The following is a 23,432-nucleotide window of genomic DNA, read 5'->3' on the forward strand; positions in this document are numbered from 1 at the left end:
CGCGAAAGCTCCAAACTTTTTCCGCCAATATGATGCCCCAATTGAAATCAAATCCCTGAAAATAATAATAAAAAGCTCGATCTTTAATTAGAAATTTGGAAGATAACAACACCGATTTCCTTTTCTTTGATTGAAATTCTGAAAATTTTGGAAAGAGATGACGGAGGACGGTGGCGCTAGGGTTTCTTCTGATGACCCGACTGTAAGCAACGGTGCTTCACAGACAAGACAAAGGTATATAATTCATTTTTGTTCTCTCTTAAATTTCAATTCTTAAACCCTAATTTTTCCAAGTACTCAATTTCATTCAATGACCCGACTGTAACAGACAGTGAGTCACAGACAAGACAAAGATATCGAATTTCTTTTTGTTTTATTGTAAATTTCAATTCTTAAACCTTAATTTCCCCATTGATAGTTCTTTTTTTTGGAATTAATCAAAGGAATTATTGAATTTCATGGTTCAACTGGTTTATTGGAGGTAAATAAGTCATCTCAAAAGATGGAAAATGTTGTCAATTCCAGTTGAACGAATTGAAGTATTTATTATTTTTGCCTAATCGAGGTATTAGTTTAATGATAATTACAGAGGTAAAAGAAAATATAGTCGGAGCAAGTTATTGTCCCGGGACTATCAAGCATAAGAGCATCTACCGTGATTATCATTTCTTTGGGGGAGGGGGTGTTTCTTTTTTAATCGGATTCTGAAAATATTTATCATTAAATTTTTAGTAATTGTACTACATCTGTCCTTTCAATTTGCACAACTCTCATAAATACTTGTTACCAAACAAATTATGGAATTTCTTTATGTAGTTTGATTTTTATGTAGCAAAATAAGCCATGCCTTGCAGTTACAATTTTTAATAGTTGGATTATTATGTAGGAAAAAGAGAAAGTGGGATCAGCCTGCAGAGGCTTTTGTTTCGGCTGGATTTGCTATCCCATTTACCAACATGGGAACTCTTGCTGGCATGCCACCTCCTGGCGTAGCTCCAGTAGCAGGCACCTTTCTGCCAAATATACTTGCTGCAAGCGGTGCAGCTGTTACCCCATTTTTTCAACAGCATGCTGCTCCAGTGGTACCAAAACAAAATCAAGTACGGAAAATAGATTATGGCTTTGCTCAAAGAAAATTCATTGTCACCTGACATGTGCATGAGGCTTGAGGATGATGATTATGGCAATAGTTTGTTCTGTCTTATAAAATGTCATTTACAAATATATTGCTTTAGGTGTCAGTTGTTCTTTGCTATTTGATTGCATTATCACTGATAACATAGTACTTAAAATGAAATTTTGTACATTGATAAGTTTGGGTAGTCAATATACCTGAGTCCTGACTTGTGAGAGCATAAATGGTTTCTTAACTAAAAGAGCTCTATTTTTTGGATTTAGTATATAAGCATATGGACTAAATATATTTAGCGGGATGTGTACTGATTGTTTCTTCCCTTCCCTCTTAATTGCTGCTAGTGTATTTTTATGGATATTTCTGCCTGGATGGTTACATATTTGCAATTTTGATCTGGTCATTCAATCAAAATGTAGTCATAGGCTATCCCAAGAAGTCTCATATAGTCATATGCCCGGGAATTTGTATTTTTGTCTTTTTTAATGATTTTTCTGTACATAAACATGCTAAAGTGTTTTTTAATTGTATATTTTCAAAATTTTTAATTGTATTATTTAATTTTGCATCTTGTTTATACAATTTTATAGACTAAGATCCAGGATGAATTAGTGATTGCTAGAGAAATTGTAATAAATGATGCGGAATCTTCTGTTCGGTACAAGCTCACAAAGCGCCAGGCACAGGAAGAGGTGAATGTCTTTTTCTTTGCTCAACAATATAGAAAAAAGGGTTTTTTGTTGATAAAATAGGAGATATAGTTCTTTTGTTAAATTTTGATGAGGAAGTTCGTCATCTTTCAGATTCAAAGGTGCACTGGTGCTGTGGTGATAACTCGGTAAGTTTCATTAAGCGGGTGTGCAGAAGCTTTTGAACAATTATTTTTCGTGTTGTCCTTTTATTCCTTGACATGATTGGTATGCAGGGGCAAGTATCACCCACCAAATGCTCCACCTGATGGTGAAAAGCCTCTCTATCTTCATATATCTGCCGCCGCTCATGTAAGTGTATTCTCTTCATCTTTCCAATCATTTTGTTAGTCATATAGTGAAATTTCTTTGTCTTCATGAAAGCTTTTGCATATATGCTTTCTTCTATTGTCAGCTTGTGGTTGACATAAAAAATAACATTAAAAAACTAAATAGTTGGTCTATTTAAAGAAAAGAAATTTACTAAACTTGTTTAATTATCACTGCAGTTAAAAGAAACAGCGGAGCGAATTTTAGCAGTAGATCGTGCGGCTGCAATGGTTGAAGAACTGTTGAAACATGGTCAGAGCTCACAGGCAGTGCCTTCCCCTTTTAAGGAAGCTGTTATGAACGGTGTGAAGGTATGCTTCAACTGCAATCCGAATTTTATTAAGCTGTGGTATTTAGATAATCGATTACAGGATAAATCTCTAATGACACCTGGTTTCTCAGATGTTGAGCACATGTGTATATTTGGGCTTTGATGCAGACCCATCACTAAATGTTGCTGCACGTATTCGTGGACCAAATGTGAGATTTTCATCTACTTCAATTTTTCACTTTCACTAATCCTTTAAAGGGTCATACGCTGCTCTCATATGTTATCTTGATGTTTTGTTATGCCTAGTTAATGGTCATGTTTTTGTTCTATATAATCTTATAACTGTCTGTGAACTGTAGTTGCTCTTCTATTCTACTACTAGATAGTATAATTAGATGGTGATACAATCTTTGTATAGTTAAATGAAAATCAGCTATCTGATGTTAAGGGTGTGGTCTAATTCACCTTCCCGAAACAAACCTTTCACTGCAAATCCTCTTACTAATGTGCACACATCTGTTATTTGTGTCTTGTACTGATTTACTTGTTTGAGTATTCTGTTTAATCAGTTTGTTTAAAGTTTTTTTTTTATTTCGTTCATTAAAGATGAGAGATTCTAACGTTTGAAGCTCTCTCTCACATCTCCATGCAATTGGGGGAGCATGCTTTTGTGTTGCTGGTGGTTCGGTTTTGTACTTGCAGGACCAGTATATAAATCACATTATGAATGAAACAGGAGCAACTGTCACGCTACGAGGATGTGGTTCTGGAAACTCTGAGAGCCTGAAGGGTGAAGGTACTTTTATGCTGTGTAAAATACAGCTCCCTTTTCTTTTCTTATTTCTTTATAATTATAGGCAAATCTAAGGATTTATGCTGTTACTCTATGATTTTATTTTCCTAATATTATAGTTTTATCTGGTCTTCTTGTGATTGCAGAAACACAGCAACCACTGCACTTATTCTTGTCCAGTAACAATCCTAAAAGTCTTGATGATGCCAAGTGTTTGGCAGAGAATCTCATGGACACTATCAGCCTAGAGCTTGGTGCATCCAGGTAATCAGGTTTCTGTTTTGCTGAGGGGTGGTGATTGTAATTTTATAGTCTTCTTGTTGTCATTTTGAAATGGAGTAACCTGTTTCTTTCCATCTATTTTAGGATTTCTTCAAGTAAGGTTTATGGTGCAGTTCCACCTCCACAGCAGTTGTTGACTGGAGTTCAAAGTTCTACAACCGAACAAAACCTAAATGCTAGTTCAGCTGCTGGTTTGACGTCAATTCCAGTTCCTGCTCCAGCTTCACCTGTTTCAGTCCCTGGAGTCACTACTGGTTATTCTCAAGGGATTGCTGTGGGGCTGCCTAATTCTGGGCCAATCCAAGCAAATTCAGTTGGTTATCCACAGCCTTTGGTGACTAGAGGGACAAGCTACATTGGATATGGTGGTATATACCCCCAAGCAACACCATTGCAACAGGTAGCATTAGCTCTTAGACAACCATCTCCAATCTCATCTACTGTTGTACCTGCAACGTCTGTAGCAAGCACGGCTGTTCCTATAATGTCATCTGTCAGTACGGTAACCAAATCAAGTGTTAGTTCTACTTTACACATAGAGAAAGAGCGACGGCCTCCACAAAAGCGGAAGTTCCAGGAGTTACCAGCTGGTTCAAAGGGCTCTTCAAGACTCAACCAGGTACCAGTACATTTTCTGTTAGTTTCCCTTAAAGCGAAGCTATGACGTATTACAAATTAATATTATTTGAGTGCCATAATGGCCAAAGATAAAGTCTTACTCAATTCTGGTTTCTTGGTTCAAATAGTGTACAAGTTCTGGTTCATGGCAGTCTGCTGTAAGTACTATATTCATTTAGAAATCCTAGGGCAAAGAGCATTACCACTCGCAGTTCTTGTACTGAATTTTTGTTTTGGGTAGGGGGTAGGGATCTAGAATTTGGGCTTCTCTACTTGGAAAATGGCTTTTGTTTAGTGTTGAGTTGACTACTAATAATTTAGGACCATTTGTGATTGAAAGTGGTCTGGCTCATGCCAGATGGTCTACTCTACTTAATAAATGTTGTTAATGCAATTAGAAATTTAGAATTCTGATACGTATCCTTGAATTGGCTTTGACACATTTTTGAAGTTTGAGCAAATTTTATCTTAGATTAATTAACTTTATAATTCATTATTCATTTAAAGTAATATTTTTTTATTAGTCCATGGCTCGAAGCTTTCTATTTAGAGTAGAAGTATATTTGTGAGCGGAGGCATTTCCATGTAATTGGTGGGTAATGTTAAGGACAATGGTTCCATTTTGCAACCCTTTGCATATGTAGTTCTCAAGTCAATCAGGTTTGTCTGCATATGTGGCCATACATGATGTCATGATTGCTACATGTACTGATTCATGCTACATTGCTACTTTTCCCCTTATGTTTATGCATTCACCTGCTTCAGTTGCAGTTTCACCCTTGAATATGGGAATAAACATTATAGAGAGATGGGAGACCTTTGCAAGTGAATGGGATTAAATGTAGTACTTTGCATTTATGCTATTGGATTTATGATTATATTTTCTACTGACTTTCTCTGCTTATCATTCCAGGTATTTTCTCTGACATTCTAGGAAGCTAATAGGCTGATACCGGACCTCTGTTAGGGCCATTGGTTTGTATGTTTCACAGGGTTTTCAGTTCCAGAGGAGAAATTTGATGAGTTTTTCCTGCTTCAAAACCATGATCAGGGACCACTTCAAGAGTTTTTTACTCTTCGATTGGGTGTATAGCTTCATATCATGCAGTTTGCATTTATGTCGTCGTGTCTTCACATGGTTAGCGTTATAGAATGTGCAAGCTGAAGTTTCATTTAAAGGCTCTTTGGTGTCATTATGGTGTAGCATTTTTGTTTAGGATTTAACATTAAATCGGAAGCTCCTATTGAAAATGCATGAAATACATTTTATTAAGTACATAAGCTGACAACAAACTTTGTGCCACTGCAACCATTATTTGTCCACAGTGACACTGTACATGACATCTGACATCTGACACCTTTTATTTTTGCATCTCGCCACAAACTACCTTAGTTCTTGATTTGAGAATTTCCAGGCACAATGTTGGCGTATAGCGTTCTTATATCTGTTCAGTGAAGACATCAAGGGTCAAATTAACTAACTAAATCTTGGTCTTTCACTAATGCCATGTCATTTTCCCCCTGATACAGGACCTTTGTAAAGATTCTGTTGTACCCTTGAGATCCTAACCTTCTTCTTTTTCCAGATATTTCTCATTAACTATTATATTACTTCTATTGAGAAATTAGGCTTGGATTGTTTCTGTGCAACTCATTGCAGGTATATGAATCTTCAAATCCAAACAAGCCATTGGGAGACTTAAGAGTGAGAAATGTATCAACTATGCCTGCTCCAAAGAAGCTGATTAATCCATCAGCCAATGGAATGCCACCACCACCTCCAAAAGCCGTGATGCCTCCGCCACCTCCACCCAAGTTCACGTCATCGAAACCACCTGGGAAATTGCATGACAAGACCAAAGATAACAATAAAGCTAAACTTGATGCTGTCCCTGGTAGGGTTGATTCCTAAACTGGCTATTTTAAATATTTATCGATCTAAATTTACTTTCCTGTAACGAATAGTTCTGTGATGTTGACTAATATCTAGTAAATGGTTTCTTGCATTGGGCAATTTATAATACGTACCAAAATTGTTTCAGACACGCTGATGCAGTTAATGACATATGGGGACGAAGATGATGATTCCGAGGAAAGCAGTGAAGAGTCCCTAAATAGTAACTCCAATGCAAATGGAGTTCGAAAACCATTCTGGGCTTTGTGAGTCCTCCGTCCGAAGGCTTCTATCAAGTCGGTAACAAGCACATGTTTTGCTTTGATTCCTTTGTTATCGATACTCGACGACTACTTATCGAGTGCAAACAAGGTAAAGTAACTCCAAACTATGGCATTGAGATTGTGTTGCTGCATTTAGAAGTTGAAAATCTGATAGAATTTGTGTTGTATATTGGTTGTAGTTTGCCATAAATGTAGTCTATTTGTTCCTTTAGTGTCTTGATGAAATGGGAGAATCTGTCCATCAAAGCTTTGAACTTGTTTTTTTATTGTAATGAAAGCTTTCATTCATTTTGGTGTCAAAAAGTAATAGTAACTTGATCAAATGTCAAAGCCATATGATCAGTTGGTTTGCCTTTTTCATAATCTCAACCCCTCATTTGCACTATCGGTGTACGGATTCATTTTAAATTGATTCAACTATTAATATATTAGATTTTTTTATTAATGATTGGTTGATATAATGAGTCTGAACATTATTGAAAAGGATGATATTATATTTTCAGTGTTAGTTTTTTCCTTCTAAAAAGTGTATTTTATTTTAGGATAAATTATAAATTTCATCATCCAATTTTATTCTCACTAAAGTTAAAAAAATCAATTTACTCATTGATTTTTTTATTTGCTTCTATTTTGGTATTTCAAGTGTTAAATCATTTAGGAGGGTGATATGCAAGCCACGTTGTTAGTGTGGATTTTTTTTTTTTTAATGAAATTCTTGTGTTTGTTATTTTTATTTATTTAATCTTCTAAAGATAATTTTTATAGTTTCATCCTTATGTTATATTGACACTGTAATTATCATTTTTTGGTGTGGTCTTCGATTACTTAAGATATTAATGCACTTGTTTTATTTTTTTACTATTGTCAATTTATATTTTATCTAAATCATTTTAAAACTCATGAAATTCAACTATAAACACAAAACTTGTGAAATCTTAAACTACTTTGATCTATAATACCCACCATCCAATTACCGTAAAATCAAGATATACAACTTGCTTCTTCCTCCTTCACCTCTTTGTCATTGAGATTTAGAAGAATATGATTCATCATCGAGAAATCAAAGGAAATTCGAAACTAAAAGTTTTTTCATTAAAAAAATTAAGAGATCATTTCATATTTTTAAAAGAAAAATATCCACTCATATTTCATGCTGGAGTGACCAAAATAAGAATAAATCGAAAGTTTAGTGAGTAAATTGAAAATGGTTAAACTTTAGTGAATAAAACAAGAGTAAGAAGGAAGTTAGTGATGAAATTTCTAACTTACCTTTTATTTTATTTACATTTTGAATTTAGATAATATAATTTAAAAATTAGACCGATTGCAATCACTCCCGACTTTCCATTTTATTTATAACATAAATTCACTCTTTAATTCAAAGCTTTCAATTCAATCAACCCATTTCTTCAACCCCACTTAAATTCACGTCTTTGTATTGATCTCGTTTCAATGGCGGAACAAGCGATGGAAAAGCCTTTTTAACACTTCAACTCGATGAGAATGCTCAGGATTCAGCCAAAGATTTGCAAAATAAATGCTTTAAAATGGTCGAGCAAGTGATCGAAAAGCCTTTTAACAGTTCGACTCTGACTGAAAGTGGTGGATTAGAGAATACCCCACCGCTCCAGGACCAGAAACGCGACGAGAATCCTCAAGACTCGGGCAAAGACCCGCGGAAAACATGCACCCCAGATAGGCTCAAACTCTCCAAAGCCTTCAATTATCCTGAAAGGTATGTATCTCAATATATATATATATATGGTTTAAAATCATCATCTGTTTTATGAATTTCTATGTGTGAATTCTTTGTTTCTTTTACTGGTTTGATTCAGGTACAGAAGTCCGACTGATTCCATTATGTCGCCTGTTACTAAAGGTATTCTTGCAAGAAACAGGAAAGCTGGAGGTTCACTATTACCACCTAGTATAAATCAAACCAAGGTAATGATACTCTGTTCCTGAGCGACCATTTTCAACCATTTCGTACACCAGAGATTTATTGCTTGTGAATTCAATAATCAACATGTTTATAATTTTGATAGGTGAAGTGTATATGACATGAGTAGTTTTATTCTTTTTTTCAAGTTATTTATTGTGTTATTCGATGTTGCAGATTCATGAATTGCCTGCTCAAGATGTTGGTCTTTCTCAGAACTGAACAACTCACGGTTGCTGTTTTAAAAAAACCAGATAGATTCTTGAACCTGATGAATTTGTCTGAAATAGTGTGTTCATGTCAAAATAAATGCTATATATGGGATGTAATCTTTTTCTTTTAATGCATTATTTTCCCCTTTCATAGTCTTCTTTTAAAAAGTTACAACAAATACATCCACCAGATAATACATCTAATAAAATAACTATAACCAAAATCAATCATTATAATAATTAAAATATATTTAGACCGAACGACTCATTTTTTTTTTACTAAGCTAAGGTGATTACATATTAGTATCTGTTTTAAATGCTCTCGATCGTTTAACAATGAAAGCTCAATCACCCTTATAGTCGCCGGTGCTCGAACCTGCCTCTAAGAACCCCTAAAATATCAAAATTCTCCCAAAATCAACTACTATCAAACTAGATCATTCTGGCTCAAAATTCTCATTGAACTGAATGTTGTTAATAAGATGGACTAACAACTTTCCAAAGTATGAACCCTATTGTTTTGGTTTAAAGTGAAAACCGAAGAACCTAACTCGAAATCTTCTCTTTGCCTTCCGTTTTTAGGTTTTTAACAGCCCCTTCATTCATAGTTTTCGTCTTTATTCTCGCATCTTCATTAGCTTCTCATCATAAATCTTTGAGTTTTGAGTGAGTTTATATTGGCGTTTGATTCATTTAATATCGGAAAAATATGTGTTCTGTCATAATTATGTGATGTTTGTTGTTTTCATTTTGTAATGCAGAAAATGGGAACTGATCATAGAGTTGAAGTTAAATCTCTTTCAAGGAATGCAAGCTTTTCATCTTCTCCTCGGAACGGAAACCTCAAAAATTCCGAACTCATCGAGTCATCGACGCCCTTAAATGTTCCGCCGACTAGTTCAAATGAGCAGTCCTCGGAACAAGCACCGGCAGGGTGCGTACGGAGTCGGATACCGTCGTCCATTTTCAGTACTCAACCTGGAACACCAACGGAATGGAGCATTGCTTCAAACGAATCATTGTTCAGCATTCATGTTGGGAATAACAGCCTCTCCAAGGAGCAATTTCTTTCGTTGTATAAATCCGGAGAGTTAACCAAGTTGGACGAGCAGATCATTGCCCAAGGTGGCGCGATGCCTTCACTGAAAGAGCTAGAAGAGATGGCGGCTGCGGAGGAAAATGCAGGAAAGGGTTGTTCTGGAGCCGAAGAAACGCCGAAGACGGTGGTCGGAACAAGTGAAGTTGCAGAGGATGATGATGGTCACAACAAAGATGGCAATGACGACAGCATCTCTGGTCTTTCTGATGAGAGCACTTTTTCCTTTGCATTCCCTGTGTACGAAAAAAAAAAGCCACCATTTTCTCCACTCGAAAGCTTGCATTTTTTTGCTTATAAGTTGCATGAATATATCAGTGAAATCGTTTCAGGTTGAATGGAACCGAAGATGAAAGGCTGAGCTCGGTAAATATCCATCAATACAACCAACAATTAAAGATACAATTGTATCTAGTAAAGCAGCAGCAAGAGAAAGAGCCGGAGCCGGAGCAATGCATTGAAGAAATGAAACCAAAAACTCCACAAAATGGTAGAAATCAAAGCTGGTTTTCCTGTTTCCGTTGCTGCAGATATCCATGAGTTTTGCTTTAAAAGAATATTCTGCCTATCTGCTCATTCAATGGCGGATTTTCTATCCTTCCAAACAATCTTTAAACATTTCCCAGAGAAGGGAAAATCCATTGCGTGTAGTAACAATGCTATATTAATTGGTTTCTGGTGTTGAATAAAAGAAATTTGTGTTGAGATTTCGTTGAATAACCATTCATTTTCTTTGTTTGTACATTATAAATTTCAACATTGATATTGGGATCATTTTGATTCTTAATTTTTAACGTCCAACATTAGTCACCGACATGATTTAACCAACTGCTTATAAAATATTTTGTTTATTAAATTATCATATAATAAAACTATCATCACCCATATTATCCGGATATTGGTAATATTTTTAATGGACTTTATGATTTTATAAAATTTACATATAATATATAATTTTTTTTTTAAAATAGTTTTAATATTAAATATAATTTAACCAACTGCTTATATAATATTAATATACTTTTCGTAGAATAAATATAATTTTAATTTTAGTATATAATTTTTGTGAATATAATAGTGATATATAATTTTTGTGTTAAATGTATAGTTGTTTCATTAACTACATATTAATATAAGGTTTTCGTATTATATAATATTGATGTACATATTAGTTAATATGTTTTGATATGCATGTAATATCCATATTAATTACAATATATTTTGCATGGTAGAATATAATATACTAATATAATAAAGTTTACTATGCTAGTCCATTTTCATTTTATAGAATGATAGATCCAATTTTGTAAATAAAAAACTGCATTACATTACATATGTTGCCCATTTACAAAAATTTAAAGGCTTAAATTTTAAGCCTACTTTGTGCAAAAAATTATGAAAACCCTAATTTTTTTGATGTAAAATGAGAGGGAAAATTTTGACTTTTGACTTGAATGAGAATAATGCATTAAATAGTGAGGCTCATTACATTTATGATGGTACAAGTTTCTAGAAATGTCACGACATTCATCCAAGTGAAAGAAACACAAATAAATTAGAACCATTCATGAAGACTTCATCCAAGGGCTACGGGAGTGCTACGTCATCATCGGAAAGATGTCATCATCGGAACGTTGCCAGCACGACAAGAACTACCTCGCCATCCTCCATGCTCCCATTGTTGTTATTTTGCACCGAAAAAATCATAAAAATTGTTAAAGCGAGAAGGGAGTTTCTAGCATCTAAAAAACGACATTTGTTGGAAGAAACAATTGTAACAAACTTTGAGCGGGATTAATAACAAACCAATGTCATTTATTAGTATAAATGAACACTAATCACACTATAATAAGGGAGAATTAACAAAGCATCAACTACACTCAGGCAAATGAGGAAAAACAAGTGAAAGGTAAGAAGTATACCCTTGTCGGACTCTCGCCGGAATATCATCGGAAGTTCGGGATTGCTTGAAGGCTTGCACCGATGGTTAGCTCTATTTATTGATTTGGTCCTTTATTTATTTCAAATAAAATGGAGATTTTGAGGATAGCACTGCCGTGCGTGAATATTGCCGGTGGCGGAGTGGTAGCCGGCCCAATATCGGTGACCGGAGGACATTGGATGTTTGGTGGTGGTTTCGGGTAGTTAGGAGGTTGAAGTTGGGTGGTTTCTCTTGAAACTGGGTTTAGTGTTAGGATATATGAACACTTTAGAATTTGTGGAGGTATTCTTGGGATTTTAAGTTGTAGATCTAAAAAAAACAAGTTTGAGTTTTATTTTGGTGTTGATTTTGGATCAAAATGAAGAAAAAGGGATGAACAAGGATGATGTTCTTGAAAAATATGATTTTGATCTTGAAAGAACAAGTTTTGGGGTGGTTTGAGTGTTTGTATTGGATAAAACAAGGTTATAAGATGAGTTTTGGTATGAATGTAGGATGAATAAAGATGAACATTGAAGAAAGGAGAGAGGAACAACTGAGAGAATTGGGAGAGAGTTTTTTTAGGTGAGAATGAGTTTTAAAATTTGTGCTTTTATTTTAGAAAGAAATTTTGGAAAAATTGCCTCATAAATTCCCTATTGTACCTGTTTTTTGGTTTGGAGATGTGACATTTCATTTCATTTATTTATGTCACCGTCAAATTGCAACTTGTGTACTTTAAATTGTTTTTAGTGCAATTCAGTCCCCAAATTGTTCCATGTGTTTTCAAATGTGTTTATTTCTGGTATGTATACATTATGTTTTTTAATTCCTATTTTTTAATTTGTTTAATTATATGCTAAAGCATTTAGATTTTAGGTTCTTTAGTTTTAGTCACTTATTAGATTTAATTAAACCTTTAAGTTTAGTTTTTAAAAAAAATTTAGAAACTCATTTTTAACACATAATTGATATTAATTAAAAACATTTGTTTGTTTTCTAATATTAAAAAGGGCGCTCCTAAAATAACTGGACGTTCAATTTTAATATTAGTAAATAAATAAACATTTTCAAGTTGTTACTTAAAGTTAAATTAGGTCCCATTAAAATTATCAATTCCTTTTTCCTCAATGATTTAATTAAGTTTTTAATTCTTAGTTTTTTTGTTGTTGCTAAAGTCATTATTTTTTATCAAAAATTTAATGTCATTCTTTTAAACATTTTTTCAATCATAAAAAATCCCCTAAACACAACTAGGGAGTTACTTTATTCGTTAATTAAAAAATAAACAAATTGTATCATATTTTTAAATTTTCTAAAATATAGAAAATGCCAACATTGTTTCAAGTAGAATATAATAAATAATTTCCTTAACACAACTAGGGAGTTACTTTCTTCATTAATTAAAAATAATAAGAGACATTTTTAATTTCTTAGAAAACCAAATAATTTTCTAATATTCTTATTAAAACATAAGAAATAATTCTCTAAACACAACTAGAGTGTTGCTTTCTTACTTAAATAGAAATAAATAATAATAATAATAATAATAATGTTTTTCTCTAAAAAACTTTTAAATATTTTGAGGATTAAGAGATTATAATTCAAATTCTTAAATTTCTAATAACAGGACAACAATATAATTGACGGTACCGATTTTGGGTAATGTGGGGTGCTAATTGTTTCCCGAGCATAATTGACTCCCGAACCCAGAATCTCTTAAAACGCAGACCACTCGTGTCTTTTTAAATTTTTTATTAAAATTATTTAAAAGGGCGATTTCTTGGATTTTCAACCTATCTAATCTCAAATGTGGATGTCGACTCTAACCTTTTCCAAATATTTTTAATTTCCGTCAAACACGCGACTCCTCAAATTCTCGCCGAGCGAAGAAGTTTGTCATGACAAAAACGAATCATTTTTTGACATATTCCAAAATGGCGCCATGGGATTCCCCAACTCTGCCACAACATTCGACTGCAAACCCATATCAGATAAAAGACATGATCCGATGCATTAATCCAATGAATCAACTCCTTCAGCTGTTCAGGCATAACCGGGAATAATCTTTCAGCTAACTTCACTACCTGCTTCCTGCTGTGTTAACAAAGCTGATTTTGATGGATTGTTTGGCCAAGTTTCGGGAGAGTTTCATGAGAGGAATGACATGGCCTTGGTCTGGATATGGGATAACCAAAACATGTGGTTTTCCCATTTCGTCGACCGTTTTTTCGTAGAATTGAGAGCTCGCAATCTGATTTATAGAAACAATATTGAGCCATTATCCATTTCCAATGTTGATCTTTGTAGGAAGTTCGTTGGAGAAGAGGTTCGTACTGTTTTCTTACAAAATAATGTTATTGTCTAACGTCATAATACCCTTAAAATTCTGTGTCTTAAATAATATCATTTTTAACATTAATACATGAATCAATACGATGTCATTTTGTCCATGTCATCTTGTCTAAAAAAACATGCATTATTCTTGGATGCTTATGAACCCTCTCTCTTCTCATAAAACTTTGAACCCTATCCTTGTTTAATACATGATGCAAGAATTTTAAATTCTCCGATTCTCTTCCAACTCTCGAAACTTACGATGGAGGTAAGAAAGTAAGAAGAACACGTTGAAGAGAAAGAAATTGAAGGACATGGTGATGATTCAGAAGGGATTTTGCACTATAAATTATAAATACATTCAGAAAATAATCAGGCGAAGAGATTTTGCTAACAACAAATGACACACCATAACTAATTCTGATTGGGATTAAGAAGGTCAATCATAGATTAAATTAAGATATTTGTTAGTATGTTGAAAATCGAAGAAGTAGAACACAATATCAAGATCTACTGCTAAAACTGAATATAAAAGCATGACTTTGACAATAACTATGTTGGTAGAATTGAAGGTTCTGATAAAAAGAAGCTGGGGATTGAACATAACGCATCATCCCTTGTTAGGATGAAAGCATTACAACATCAATGTAAAACAATAGTAAAAGAACGAACATCAAAATTTAATGTAAAAAAAAACCCTTTTGAAAATAAATATGGATTGAAGAAGAGAATTTTCACTAACATATAAGGAAGACATGATTTGAGGAAAGGCAACTTGATATCTAATCTTAAAAATAATGTTATTTAAACGTTCAATTACTTCAATTAAGTAAACTTTGGTGACCAAAATCCAAACCCTTCAACAATTTAAGAACCGCATGTACTGTTTACCCTAAAAAATTTATGTATTAAAATGAACAAAAACTGATAATTTAGGTACTAATGCGTTAAATTTTTAACGGTGAGGTACTAAAATAAAACAAAAGCTAAAATTTAAATATAATTTTAAAAAATTAAAAATTTATATAATAAAATAGACTAAAATTAACAATTTAAATACTAAATACATAGTTTACCATATATTTTAATATCTCCCGCTCAAAATGAAAGATCGTACTTGTTTTCCATCTTAAAATGAAATTTGTCACTGTATTCTATGGTCATTATAGAAGTACAATTCAATAATCACACACACATACATATATATATATACACCGACAACAAAAAGTCTTAATCTTATTTTTAATTCTTTTTTAAATGAATCATAATATAACATTAAAAAAATTAATTCGTTTTTAAATTAAATCATAACAATTAATTATACAAAACATAATATATCACAAAATTTAAGAATATGTAAAAAATCACATAAAACAAAATATCATGTGCATAAATTTATAATATAAAAATTATAATCATAAATTGTTGGTTTCACTGAACCAAAGAAGTCAGAGTTCTGAGCACATAGAGAAGGAAGATTATTGTCAACCATGATCGTTCCTTCAGTTCTTTCAATTTAATCTTTCGACCTCTCAATATTTCTGACATATTTGTTGCTATCTATGATTTCAACCACCCAACAAAATCTTTGAATATCTGATCAGAACTTCCACTTTCAGCGACACTTTTGGTAACCCTTTGCTTCAGTTCAACAGCTCTGGTTCTGATATCATCATCACCGACCAATTGTTCCACCTTGCTTTAAATCTCTTCTTTTCCGATTATCCCTCTTTCATCCCTTTCGAACTTCAGTCCGATCTTCCAGATGTCGCAAATGTAGCTCTCGTTCAGGAACTGGTCTGCAAAGTAAGGCCAGCACAAGAAGGGAACCCCATTGCTTACACCTTCAATGGTGGAATTCCAGCCGCAGTGACTTATAAAGCAAGCAATCGAAGAATGTTCCAATACTGCTCCTTGGGGTGCCCAACTCACCATCTTACCTCGATCTCCCACTCGTTCGATAAACTCCTGTGGGTAAACATGGTGTTTTCCCTCTGTAATATCTTCTCTGACGACCCAAAGAAATGGCCTGTTGGTGAGTTCAAGCCCCAAAGCCAGCTCTTGGAATTGGATTTCACCGAAAACCGTGAAGCTACCGAATGCAACTTATATGACTGAAGCAGGTGATTGTTGATCGAGCCATTGCAAACAAGTTGGATCCTCGTGCCAGAAATTCCCCGACAAGTTTCCGAGCCGATCGGAGGCTGGAAGAGGGCCGATGGGTAGGACTTTGGGAACCAAGTTGAACCCCTCAGGCTCCAATTCCAAACTTGAGTTGCAAACTACCCAATCTGCTGTTTCGACAGCTTTGTTGTTCCCCCATGAAGTGTGGAACATGATTTTCTGTGTTGAAGGAGAGGTATCAATGTTAAGCCACAGAAACTTGGCTGGGTGTATAACAGGCGTCATAGGTGGCAACTGAAACATTTTATCTTTCACAAGTGGAGTGCCTGAAAAACACATTCAATATTTATTTTCTCCATCAGCAATATCCAACAGTACTACAAACCAGTTAAAAATAAAGACAGGGTCTTCCCATTTTCATCAATCAATCCATCGTCAATATACTTTGGGATACCTAGAAGCACCACTAGTTGGAACACCGAAGCCGGCCAAAATGCGGCCATCGAAATCCCCCAACTCCACCGCAACATCAAGTACAAACCCGATGCTTAAATCAGCTAAAACACACGAAATCTTGTCTTCATGCGATGCATTAATCTTATGAATCAACTCCTTCAGGTGTCCCGGCATAACCTGGCCTAGTCTTTCAGTTAACTTCCCCTTCTCCCTCCTGTCTTCCCCATCTTCCAAAGCATTGGGTACCGAAACTAGCCGAAGTAAGCCGTTTTCGGCGACATTCTTGCCGAATGCGTCAATGACTCTCTTGTGATTAAACTCTGTGTTGACAAAGGTGATTTTGATGGATTGTTTGGCCAAGTATTTGGAGAGATTCACGAGAGGAATGACAAGGCTTTGTGCTGGACATGGGATAACCAAAAGATGTGGTTTCCCCATATCCTCGTGTTTTCTGTGTGTGTAGAATTGAGAACTCCCAATCTGATTAATAAGAGCAATGTGTGGTCATTATTCATTTCCAAAGTTATCCTATTGATTTCGGATTCATACTTAAAAGCTGTACGATAAATTTTATTTTGTGTTAAACTATGTTAATCGAATTTGAACAATTATCGAGTACATAAATAATTACGGATCTAACCGTGAACTCAACTAATGGGAAAACGAACCTTGTTTGTTTGGTGAGGAAGACACATAATTGTAGAAGAAAGGCAGGGTATTTTGTTAATGGAAAAGGAAATGTTGAAGACAGCACGCAAGCACACAACGAAGAGAAAGACAACCGAACTGGATGAAAATAGTGTAAAACACTCGTTTTTGTCCGGATCTTTTTTTATTTAATTTTTTTTTTATTATTATTATTAATGTTATTATTATTATTATTATTAATAATTACATATTACAACATTTTGCAGGTCAATCCCGAGGCCCAAACCAGAAGTCCACTGGAACCCAAATCACTGGCACAATCCAGCAGATAACCCTAACCCTAAAACAAATTAGGATTTTAAACCCTAAACCAATCTCCAGCCGCTGCCACCGTTTAGACTTCCAGCCGCCGCCGTGTGACTCTTCAGATTCCAGCCGAGCTTCACCCCGACAGCTTCTGACGCCGTCGTCGTCCTTCCTTGCACCAAAACAGTAACAACATACATCCAACAGTGACGAGAATCAACATCAAGTCAGAGAATGATTATCCTAGAAATATAGGATATTATTATCTTATTTTTGAGGCCTCACATCCATCGACAAATCAACATGCAAAGCAAGATAAAAGGAAGAGGATAGAAGGATAAAGGGGAGCATTCGGTGAGAAACCATTCGGGGAAAATGAAAAATATAGAGAAAAAATAAAATACCCATTCGAATCCCAAACAAAAAAAACAGAAAACTAAAAAAAAGGGGGAAAAACAGAGGCATTCGGGTTTTGGGGGGAAAACCAGAAAAAGGAAAAAATAATAGAAAGAGGGAGAGGGAACTTACCATTCATCACCGTTTGTGGTCGTGACTCTCATCGGGAGAGGAGGAGCTTCATTGAAGGTAAAAATGGCCATTATTTTTGCACCAGTTTAGGGATTAGAGGGGTTTGGGTTTTATTTTTGAGTTAGGGTTATTGTTAGGGTAGATGTTGGTTGGTGAGAGGTATCGATTGGGGTCCCTGATCGTTAGTTTTGTATCCCGTGGCCACTGTTTCACGGTGGCCGGGGCTTTGGCTCAGTTTTCCTTGGTGGCGGGGAAGAAAAGAAAGGGAGAGAGAGGGAAAATAGAGATGAGAGAAATGTGAGAGGCTTCAGTCGAAGATCAAATAAAATAGGGTATTTAAACAACCCAAAACGACGCCGTTTAGGTGCTTTAGGGCAACTCTCAGCTCGTCGTTTGGGTAAACCACGTAGGGAGGGTCCCTATTTTGTACACGTTTCATTTCACGTTTCATTTTAGTCACTGAATGAAAATTTTCATTATTATTCGGGTTTTATTATTTGTTCTTATTTTATTTTAGCCATTAAAATTTGTTAGTATATGTGGTATATTTATACTGATAGCCCTTGATTTGTCATTTGATTCCATTGTTATCCTTCATGCATACCAGTTTGTAAAGTTATGTATTTTGTGCTTTGGTTATTATGTTCAGCCTTGTATTTATTTTAGTCACTATTCCTGATTTAGTATTGACTATTTGGGGTTTATTTTTAATTGATCTGGGTTGTTTCTTCCTTTTAGTTTTTTAGTCCCTAAATCTACTATTATGGATTTTGATATTTTATTTTCATTTTATGTAGTCATACATAGTTTACATATTATTATATATTAATGAAATTCCTATATATAGGAGTATTAAACATGTTAATAAAATGAGTTCATTAGAGTTTTCATCTGTATGTATGTTTACTTATATGTATATCATTGCACCCTATATGCGTATTATTGTTTCATGTATTCTTTGTATGGTAGGTAGTTTATTTACCTATGTTTCAATATGATATATTTACCAAGTATTATTATGTTTTCATGAACAAGTATATATATGTGTTTATGTAAATAAGATAAATGTTAGTCATGTTGGTATTAAATACATTATATTGTTTAAATTTTAATACGTGTATATATTCTTTGTTCATTAAATGCATCTCAATTAATGTTTAAATATATATATATATATATATTCCTTTGTTAGTTAGTGTCAATCGAATATTTTCAAGAATACGAATTCGTAGAATTGGCGTGGAAAGTATCACTTGATCGAAGTGGTACAATCCGATACGACGTTTGAACGAAATGAGCCTTAAAATAAATCTATTTTATTTTATTAATTAAATATTTTATGTGAATGATTCAATGTTTTTATTAATTTATTTTTATGCAATTATCGATATTCATTTGATATTCGATTTTTTTTATATCAATGAGGAGAGAATATTTTTTTACTGTTAAGAAATAGACGAGTTAGCTTTCCCAATGGAGGATTGCTTATCTAGAGATTTCTTTTCAAGATAAAGAATTTTCCCTAATAATATAAATCATTTGAAGTAAATTAATTATATTTCAATAAATGGATCTTACTTTAAGTATCGATTCAATTCATAATTTTCATCATTACGACAACGTGTAAGCGACATAGTACCAATTTTGGGCGTTGTGGGGGTGTTTATCTTTCCCCATGCGTAACCGACTCCCGAACCCGTTTTAATAGAATATTTGTAAATGCAGACCAGTTTTTTTTTGTCTAAAAATAATTTTTATTAAAAAAAATTTTAAAAGACGTTTTTTAGGTATTCGACCTATCTACTCCAAAGGTTGATGGCGACTCTATTCAATTTAATTCAAATTAATCCAAAATCGCCCAATTTTCAAAATAAAAGTCATAATTGTTTTTTAAAATAATATTTAATTGTTTTACCTAAAAAATGGTTATGACAAGTAGCAAAGGAGTTTACCCCTGGAAGCAGAGCATTGCATATTTGGCCTAATCCATCTGCAACAACATTACCACCTGCTCGCCTTGTTTGCATTAAGGAATTTGTTGTTGTCCTTGAAATTATAAGTTTGAGTATAATGTATGTCTATAGATATTTATTGTCAAATAATTGTGAGTTACTTTTAAACATATAGTATCTACAAAATTTCACTACATCAGTTTTCTTAACATTATAAAAAATAGTTTATAAAAGTAATTTTGGGAGTCCAAAACAATTAGTGTCGATGATGGCTGATGTTGGCCGACAATTATGACGATGAGTGGTGACCGATGACATGAGATTTTTATTGAATTGAAAGATAAAACTAATATTTTATCTAAAATTTAGATGTCAAAATGATATTTTGTTTAAAGTTTATGATTAGATTAATATTCTTATTTAAAGTTCAAGGGTCAAACTAAAATGAGTGAACACATCAGTGATTAAAATGTAATAATCAATAACATAAGTGATTAAATTTTAATAAATCAATAGTGTAAGTGACTTAATATAATTTTTATAATTTGATATACAAAATGTAGAAATATAAAAGTTAAGTGACCAATCCAATAATTTACCCTTTGATTAATACTAATCCATAAGCAAATTATTTATTTTGTTGGAGGCTTTGTCTTATCAATTTTTTACTAACCCCTCTCTCTCCCTTATATTATTTGTTCGGTCTTTCTGTTACTTCTTTTTCTCTAACCTTCGGGTTTTTTCATGCCTATTTTTCAACGCCTTAATAGTAATATAAATAATAAGAGACCAAAAATCACATCTCCTGAAATATCTCTCCAAATTCCACCAATAAATCAGGTAAATAATAACTCTTACTAGTTAATATGCTGCGAATCTCCTAGCTTCGTTGCCTTTTTTTTTTCTCCATCTGTGGTTTGTTGATTTCTTTTTTCTCTCCGTTTTTCGTTCTTTTTTGGTGAAATTTTCGCGTATGAATTAGAAAGTTTGGATTTTTTTCATATCATGTAGCGGTAGGGTTTGTTTTTGTTTCTGGGTCTGTTTTACATTTAGTCTAAGTTATGTTTTTTCCCTCGATGTACTATTTCTAGGGTTATATTTATGAATATGGGTGGAATTTGAATTTGGGTTTTGTTTTAGTTGTTTGAAGTAAACTTGGGTTCTGCTGGAAATTTTGAGCTCATAATTATCTGAGTTTTTGAGGTTTAATATTGTGAATTGTAGAGCTCGAAAGGAATTATACGGCGTAGAATAGTCGTGCTCAACCCCAAATTGGCATAGAATAGTCGTGCTCAACCTCGAATTGGCGAATTATTATGTCATTGAAGTGTTAGTTTTGGTAAATTGAATGCTTTAAAATCACTTTCTGTGTGTGTTTTGTTCTGTGCATTTGTGTATGATGTATCTGGCTAGTGGTAAAGTTAATCGAGTGGGTCTAAGATCATAGATTTATGTTTCGGTGTCCATGAAGTTGACATTGTAAAATTCCATTTGCATTTAGAGGTTATTGATCCGGTCTGGTTGTTTTCAAGTAAAATACATTTTTCGGGAAGAGAATTTGTCTTTCTTATCCTTTCACAGACTTGTTTAGGACAGACCTTGTTTCCTGAAATAATGTTTTAGTTTTGAACACGGTTGCAATACCCAATATGTCATATTTTCTGTTGAATGCATCATTTGATGTTTAAGGCACCATGATACGGACATCTTGCTGTACAAAAGTATGTGCAACATTCATGTTTTGAGCTTAATATCGATCCATTGATGCTTTGACAATTTTATTGTTTTCACAGGAAGCCCTCAGCTACTCAGCTTTTAGTTCTTTTACACCTCTGATTTGCTGGAGCAAATTATCATATTCCAGCTTCTGATGGTCATTTTGCTATCCGAAAATGTCATTAGAAGAAGTTTTCAAGGTTGTTTTTCCCTTTTTAGATGGCGTAGACCTTGCAGCTTGTATGTTGGTTTGTAAGAATTGGAGACGCATAGCTAAAGATGATTACTTTTGGAAATGTGTATGTGCAAAGAGATGGCCTTCGATTTGCAAACGGCCCAATCCTCCCACCGTAACCTACTATAAACTGTATCAATCGTTCTATAAACGGCAGCATCAGCGAACACTTCTCCCTCCAAGACTTTCCTTCGATGACTTGGAATTCTACATTGACATTTGGAGTGAAGATAAACTGATTTTCTCTGATGTTGTCCCTGGTCCTGTCCTCCAGAGAGGAATCAAGAACTTACCAGCTGGAATTTGCAACATGCTCAAGTTTCATCTCGAGAGTCCCGAGTACAAGATGATCTTACCTGTTGACCCAAGTTTCACCGTTCCTTGGAGCCAGACTGTTAGTGTTTCAGTGCTCGTGGGGCAGAAGGACACGAATAAAGTTGCTTGTATAATTAATAAATCACTGTTTGATTACATAGATCGTACAGCTTCCAGGGCTCTAGCTTTCGACTACCTTGTCTTCTCTCCCAATTATCCCTTTATTTCGGGAATCCGGGCATGGATCTCCTTGCTATTCACAGAAGATGGAAACGACGGTGCCATGAATGTTTTTGGCATTGAGCTGGACTTTTGTGATGCTGCCAATTCTAGAGAAGAGGTATTGTGGCTATTAGACATGCTTGATTGGAAATGAATGGTGGAAAGCTTGGCGTCCGGGACCAGGCACAGGGAAGAAAATGAAGTAGAGATGTGATAATAATATGTTCAGCCTTCACTGTGCTTTTCATGGTGGATTCTTTCAACATATGTTATTCGGATTCCGAAGATCATTGGAGATTCTATATCCATGTGTTAATAGTGAGCATGGAACACGAATGCTTCAAGAGAAACGAGGAGTTCGAGCAACATGACTTTCAACTGGAAATAATTCAAATGCCCTTGCACTCCTGGCTCAAGTAACATCATTGTCTTGCATGTTCATAAGTCTGTACATTAGCACTATGGTGTATTCATTTCAATCAATAAATATGAACAGTTCTTTGTATTTAACTTTCTGCGTATTCTGTGGATCATAATGGCTGAATTTCTCAAATAATGCATTTGAAAAAAAATATTGTTCGAATAGGGCACTCTCGAAATTATTTCGTGAAATAGATGAATGCTAAAGTAAACCCGAAGACGCATTAGATTTCAAGCGACTTATACACAAATTTGGGATATTTTTCACCAATTTCATTCTATGTAAATGTACAAAGGGTAAATTACACAATTAATCATTCAACTTTATTCTCTCCCCAAATTAATTAAATGCAATTGCACTTTTTTGGACAACAATTTCAATTAGAAATTATGTAAGTACGATGTTGGTTTCTTTAGTACACAAATTCAATGCTAGAACTGATGGATCAAATTGACTTCCATATAACAACTTGAACAATGGTCGATGAGTTATCAAAATAGGAGTAAAACAAAAGTTGAGTGATTAAATTGAAAAAATTAAAAGTACAGAGTGAATTTGGAGAGAGAGTAAAGTTGAATGATTAATTATGTAAGTGAAAAAATATGGGAGACACATTGCACTCCATGCATCTCCAATATTTTTTTCATGTACAAAGGGTAAATTACACAATTAATCATTCAATTTTATTCTCTCTCCAAATTCACTCATTGT

At 34.1% G+C, this 23,432-nt stretch overlaps 4 protein-coding genes and 1 pseudogene across 5 annotated transcripts; 4 read left to right on the forward strand and 1 right to left on the reverse strand.

The window, feature by feature from the left end:
* Window positions 1–6,547, forward strand: LOC120215828 (protein RIK-like). 2 transcript variants are annotated; one of them, XM_039213377.1, is made up of 12 exons: window positions 6–234; window positions 887–1,100; window positions 1,723–1,824; window positions 1,936–1,970; window positions 2,058–2,133; window positions 2,331–2,462; window positions 2,554–2,631; window positions 3,125–3,218; window positions 3,362–3,479; window positions 3,582–4,116; window positions 5,776–6,010; window positions 6,158–6,547. In XM_039213377.1, the coding sequence occupies exons 1-12, from the start codon at window positions 158–160 to the stop codon at window positions 6,277–6,279; spliced, it is 1,818 nt and encodes a 605-aa protein (XP_039069308.1). In that variant the 5' UTR covers window positions 6–157; the 3' UTR covers window positions 6,280–6,547. The 2 variants fall into 2 exon arrangements, with proteins under 2 accessions (XP_039069314.1, XP_039069308.1); XM_039213383.1 differs by lacking the exons at window positions 5,776–6,010; window positions 6,158–6,547 and adding an exon at window positions 5,029–5,555 and having other exon boundaries at window positions 1–234; window positions 1,921–1,970.
* Window positions 6,548–7,795: 1,248 nt separating this feature from the next.
* On the forward strand, window positions 7,796–8,492 carry LOC120215844. Its single transcript, XM_039213389.1, has 3 exons — window positions 7,796–8,028; window positions 8,129–8,237; window positions 8,410–8,492. Exons 1-3 carry the CDS (start codon window positions 7,841–7,843, stop codon window positions 8,452–8,454), a joined length of 342 nt encoding a protein of 113 aa, XP_039069320.1. The 5' UTR covers window positions 7,796–7,840; the 3' UTR covers window positions 8,455–8,492.
* A 716-nt stretch (window positions 8,493–9,208) lies between these two features.
* LOC120214831 lies at window positions 9,209–10,080 on the forward strand. The gene is made up of 2 exons (XM_039212635.1): window positions 9,209–9,780; window positions 9,873–10,080. The coding sequence occupies exons 1-2, from the start codon at window positions 9,209–9,211 to the stop codon at window positions 10,078–10,080; spliced, it is 780 nt and encodes a 259-aa protein (XP_039068566.1).
* A 5,227-nt stretch (window positions 10,081–15,307) lies between these two features.
* On the reverse strand, window positions 15,308–16,816 carry LOC120214448 (annotated as a pseudogene).
* Window positions 16,817–20,567: 3,751 nt separating this feature from the next.
* Window positions 20,568–22,810, forward strand: LOC120215855 (F-box protein At5g39250-like). Its single transcript, XM_039213393.1, has 3 exons — window positions 20,568–20,652; window positions 21,606–22,471; window positions 22,507–22,810. The coding sequence occupies exon 2, from the start codon at window positions 21,705–21,707 to the stop codon at window positions 22,452–22,454; it is 750 nt and encodes a 249-aa protein (XP_039069324.1). The 5' UTR covers window positions 20,568–20,652; window positions 21,606–21,704; the 3' UTR covers window positions 22,455–22,471; window positions 22,507–22,810.
* Window positions 22,811–23,432: the final 622 nt, after the last annotated feature.

The sequence above is a fragment of the Hibiscus syriacus genome, unplaced genomic scaffold (genome assembly GCF_006381635.1).
Source record: "Hibiscus syriacus cultivar Baekdansim isolate YM2019G1 unplaced genomic scaffold, ASM638163v2 tig00000764_pilon, whole genome shotgun sequence".
Taxonomy (NCBI): domain Eukaryota; kingdom Viridiplantae; phylum Streptophyta; class Magnoliopsida; order Malvales; family Malvaceae; genus Hibiscus; species Hibiscus syriacus.

Bases quoted from the DNA above. Each gene is read 5' to 3' on its own strand.
- LOC120215828 (XM_039213377.1), top strand. From the start codon at position 158: ATGACGGAGGACGGTGGCGCTAGGGTTTCTTCTGATGACCCGACTGTA. The intron at 3,219-3,361 runs GTACTTTTATGC...TTGTGATTGCAG, and splicing joins TGAGAGCCTGAAGGGTGAAG to AAACACAGCAACCACTGCAC. The intron at 4,117-5,775 runs GTACCAGTACAT...AACTCATTGCAG, and splicing joins GCTCTTCAAGACTCAACCAG to GTATATGAATCTTCAAATCC.
- LOC120215844 (XM_039213389.1), top strand. From the start codon at position 7,841: ATGGTCGAGCAAGTGATCGAAAAGCCTTTTAACAGTTCGACTCTGACT. The intron at 8,029-8,128 runs GTATGTATCTCA...GGTTTGATTCAG, and splicing joins GCCTTCAATTATCCTGAAAG to GTACAGAAGTCCGACTGATT. The intron at 8,238-8,409 runs GTAATGATACTC...TCGATGTTGCAG, and splicing joins CTAGTATAAATCAAACCAAG to ATTCATGAATTGCCTGCTCA.
- LOC120214831 (XM_039212635.1), top strand. From the start codon at position 9,209: ATGGGAACTGATCATAGAGTTGAAGTTAAATCTCTTTCAAGGAATGCA. The intron at 9,781-9,872 runs GTACGAAAAAAA...AAATCGTTTCAG, and splicing joins TTTTCCTTTGCATTCCCTGT to GTTGAATGGAACCGAAGATG.
- LOC120215855 (XM_039213393.1), top strand. From the start codon at position 21,705: ATGTCATTAGAAGAAGTTTTCAAGGTTGTTTTTCCCTTTTTAGATGGC.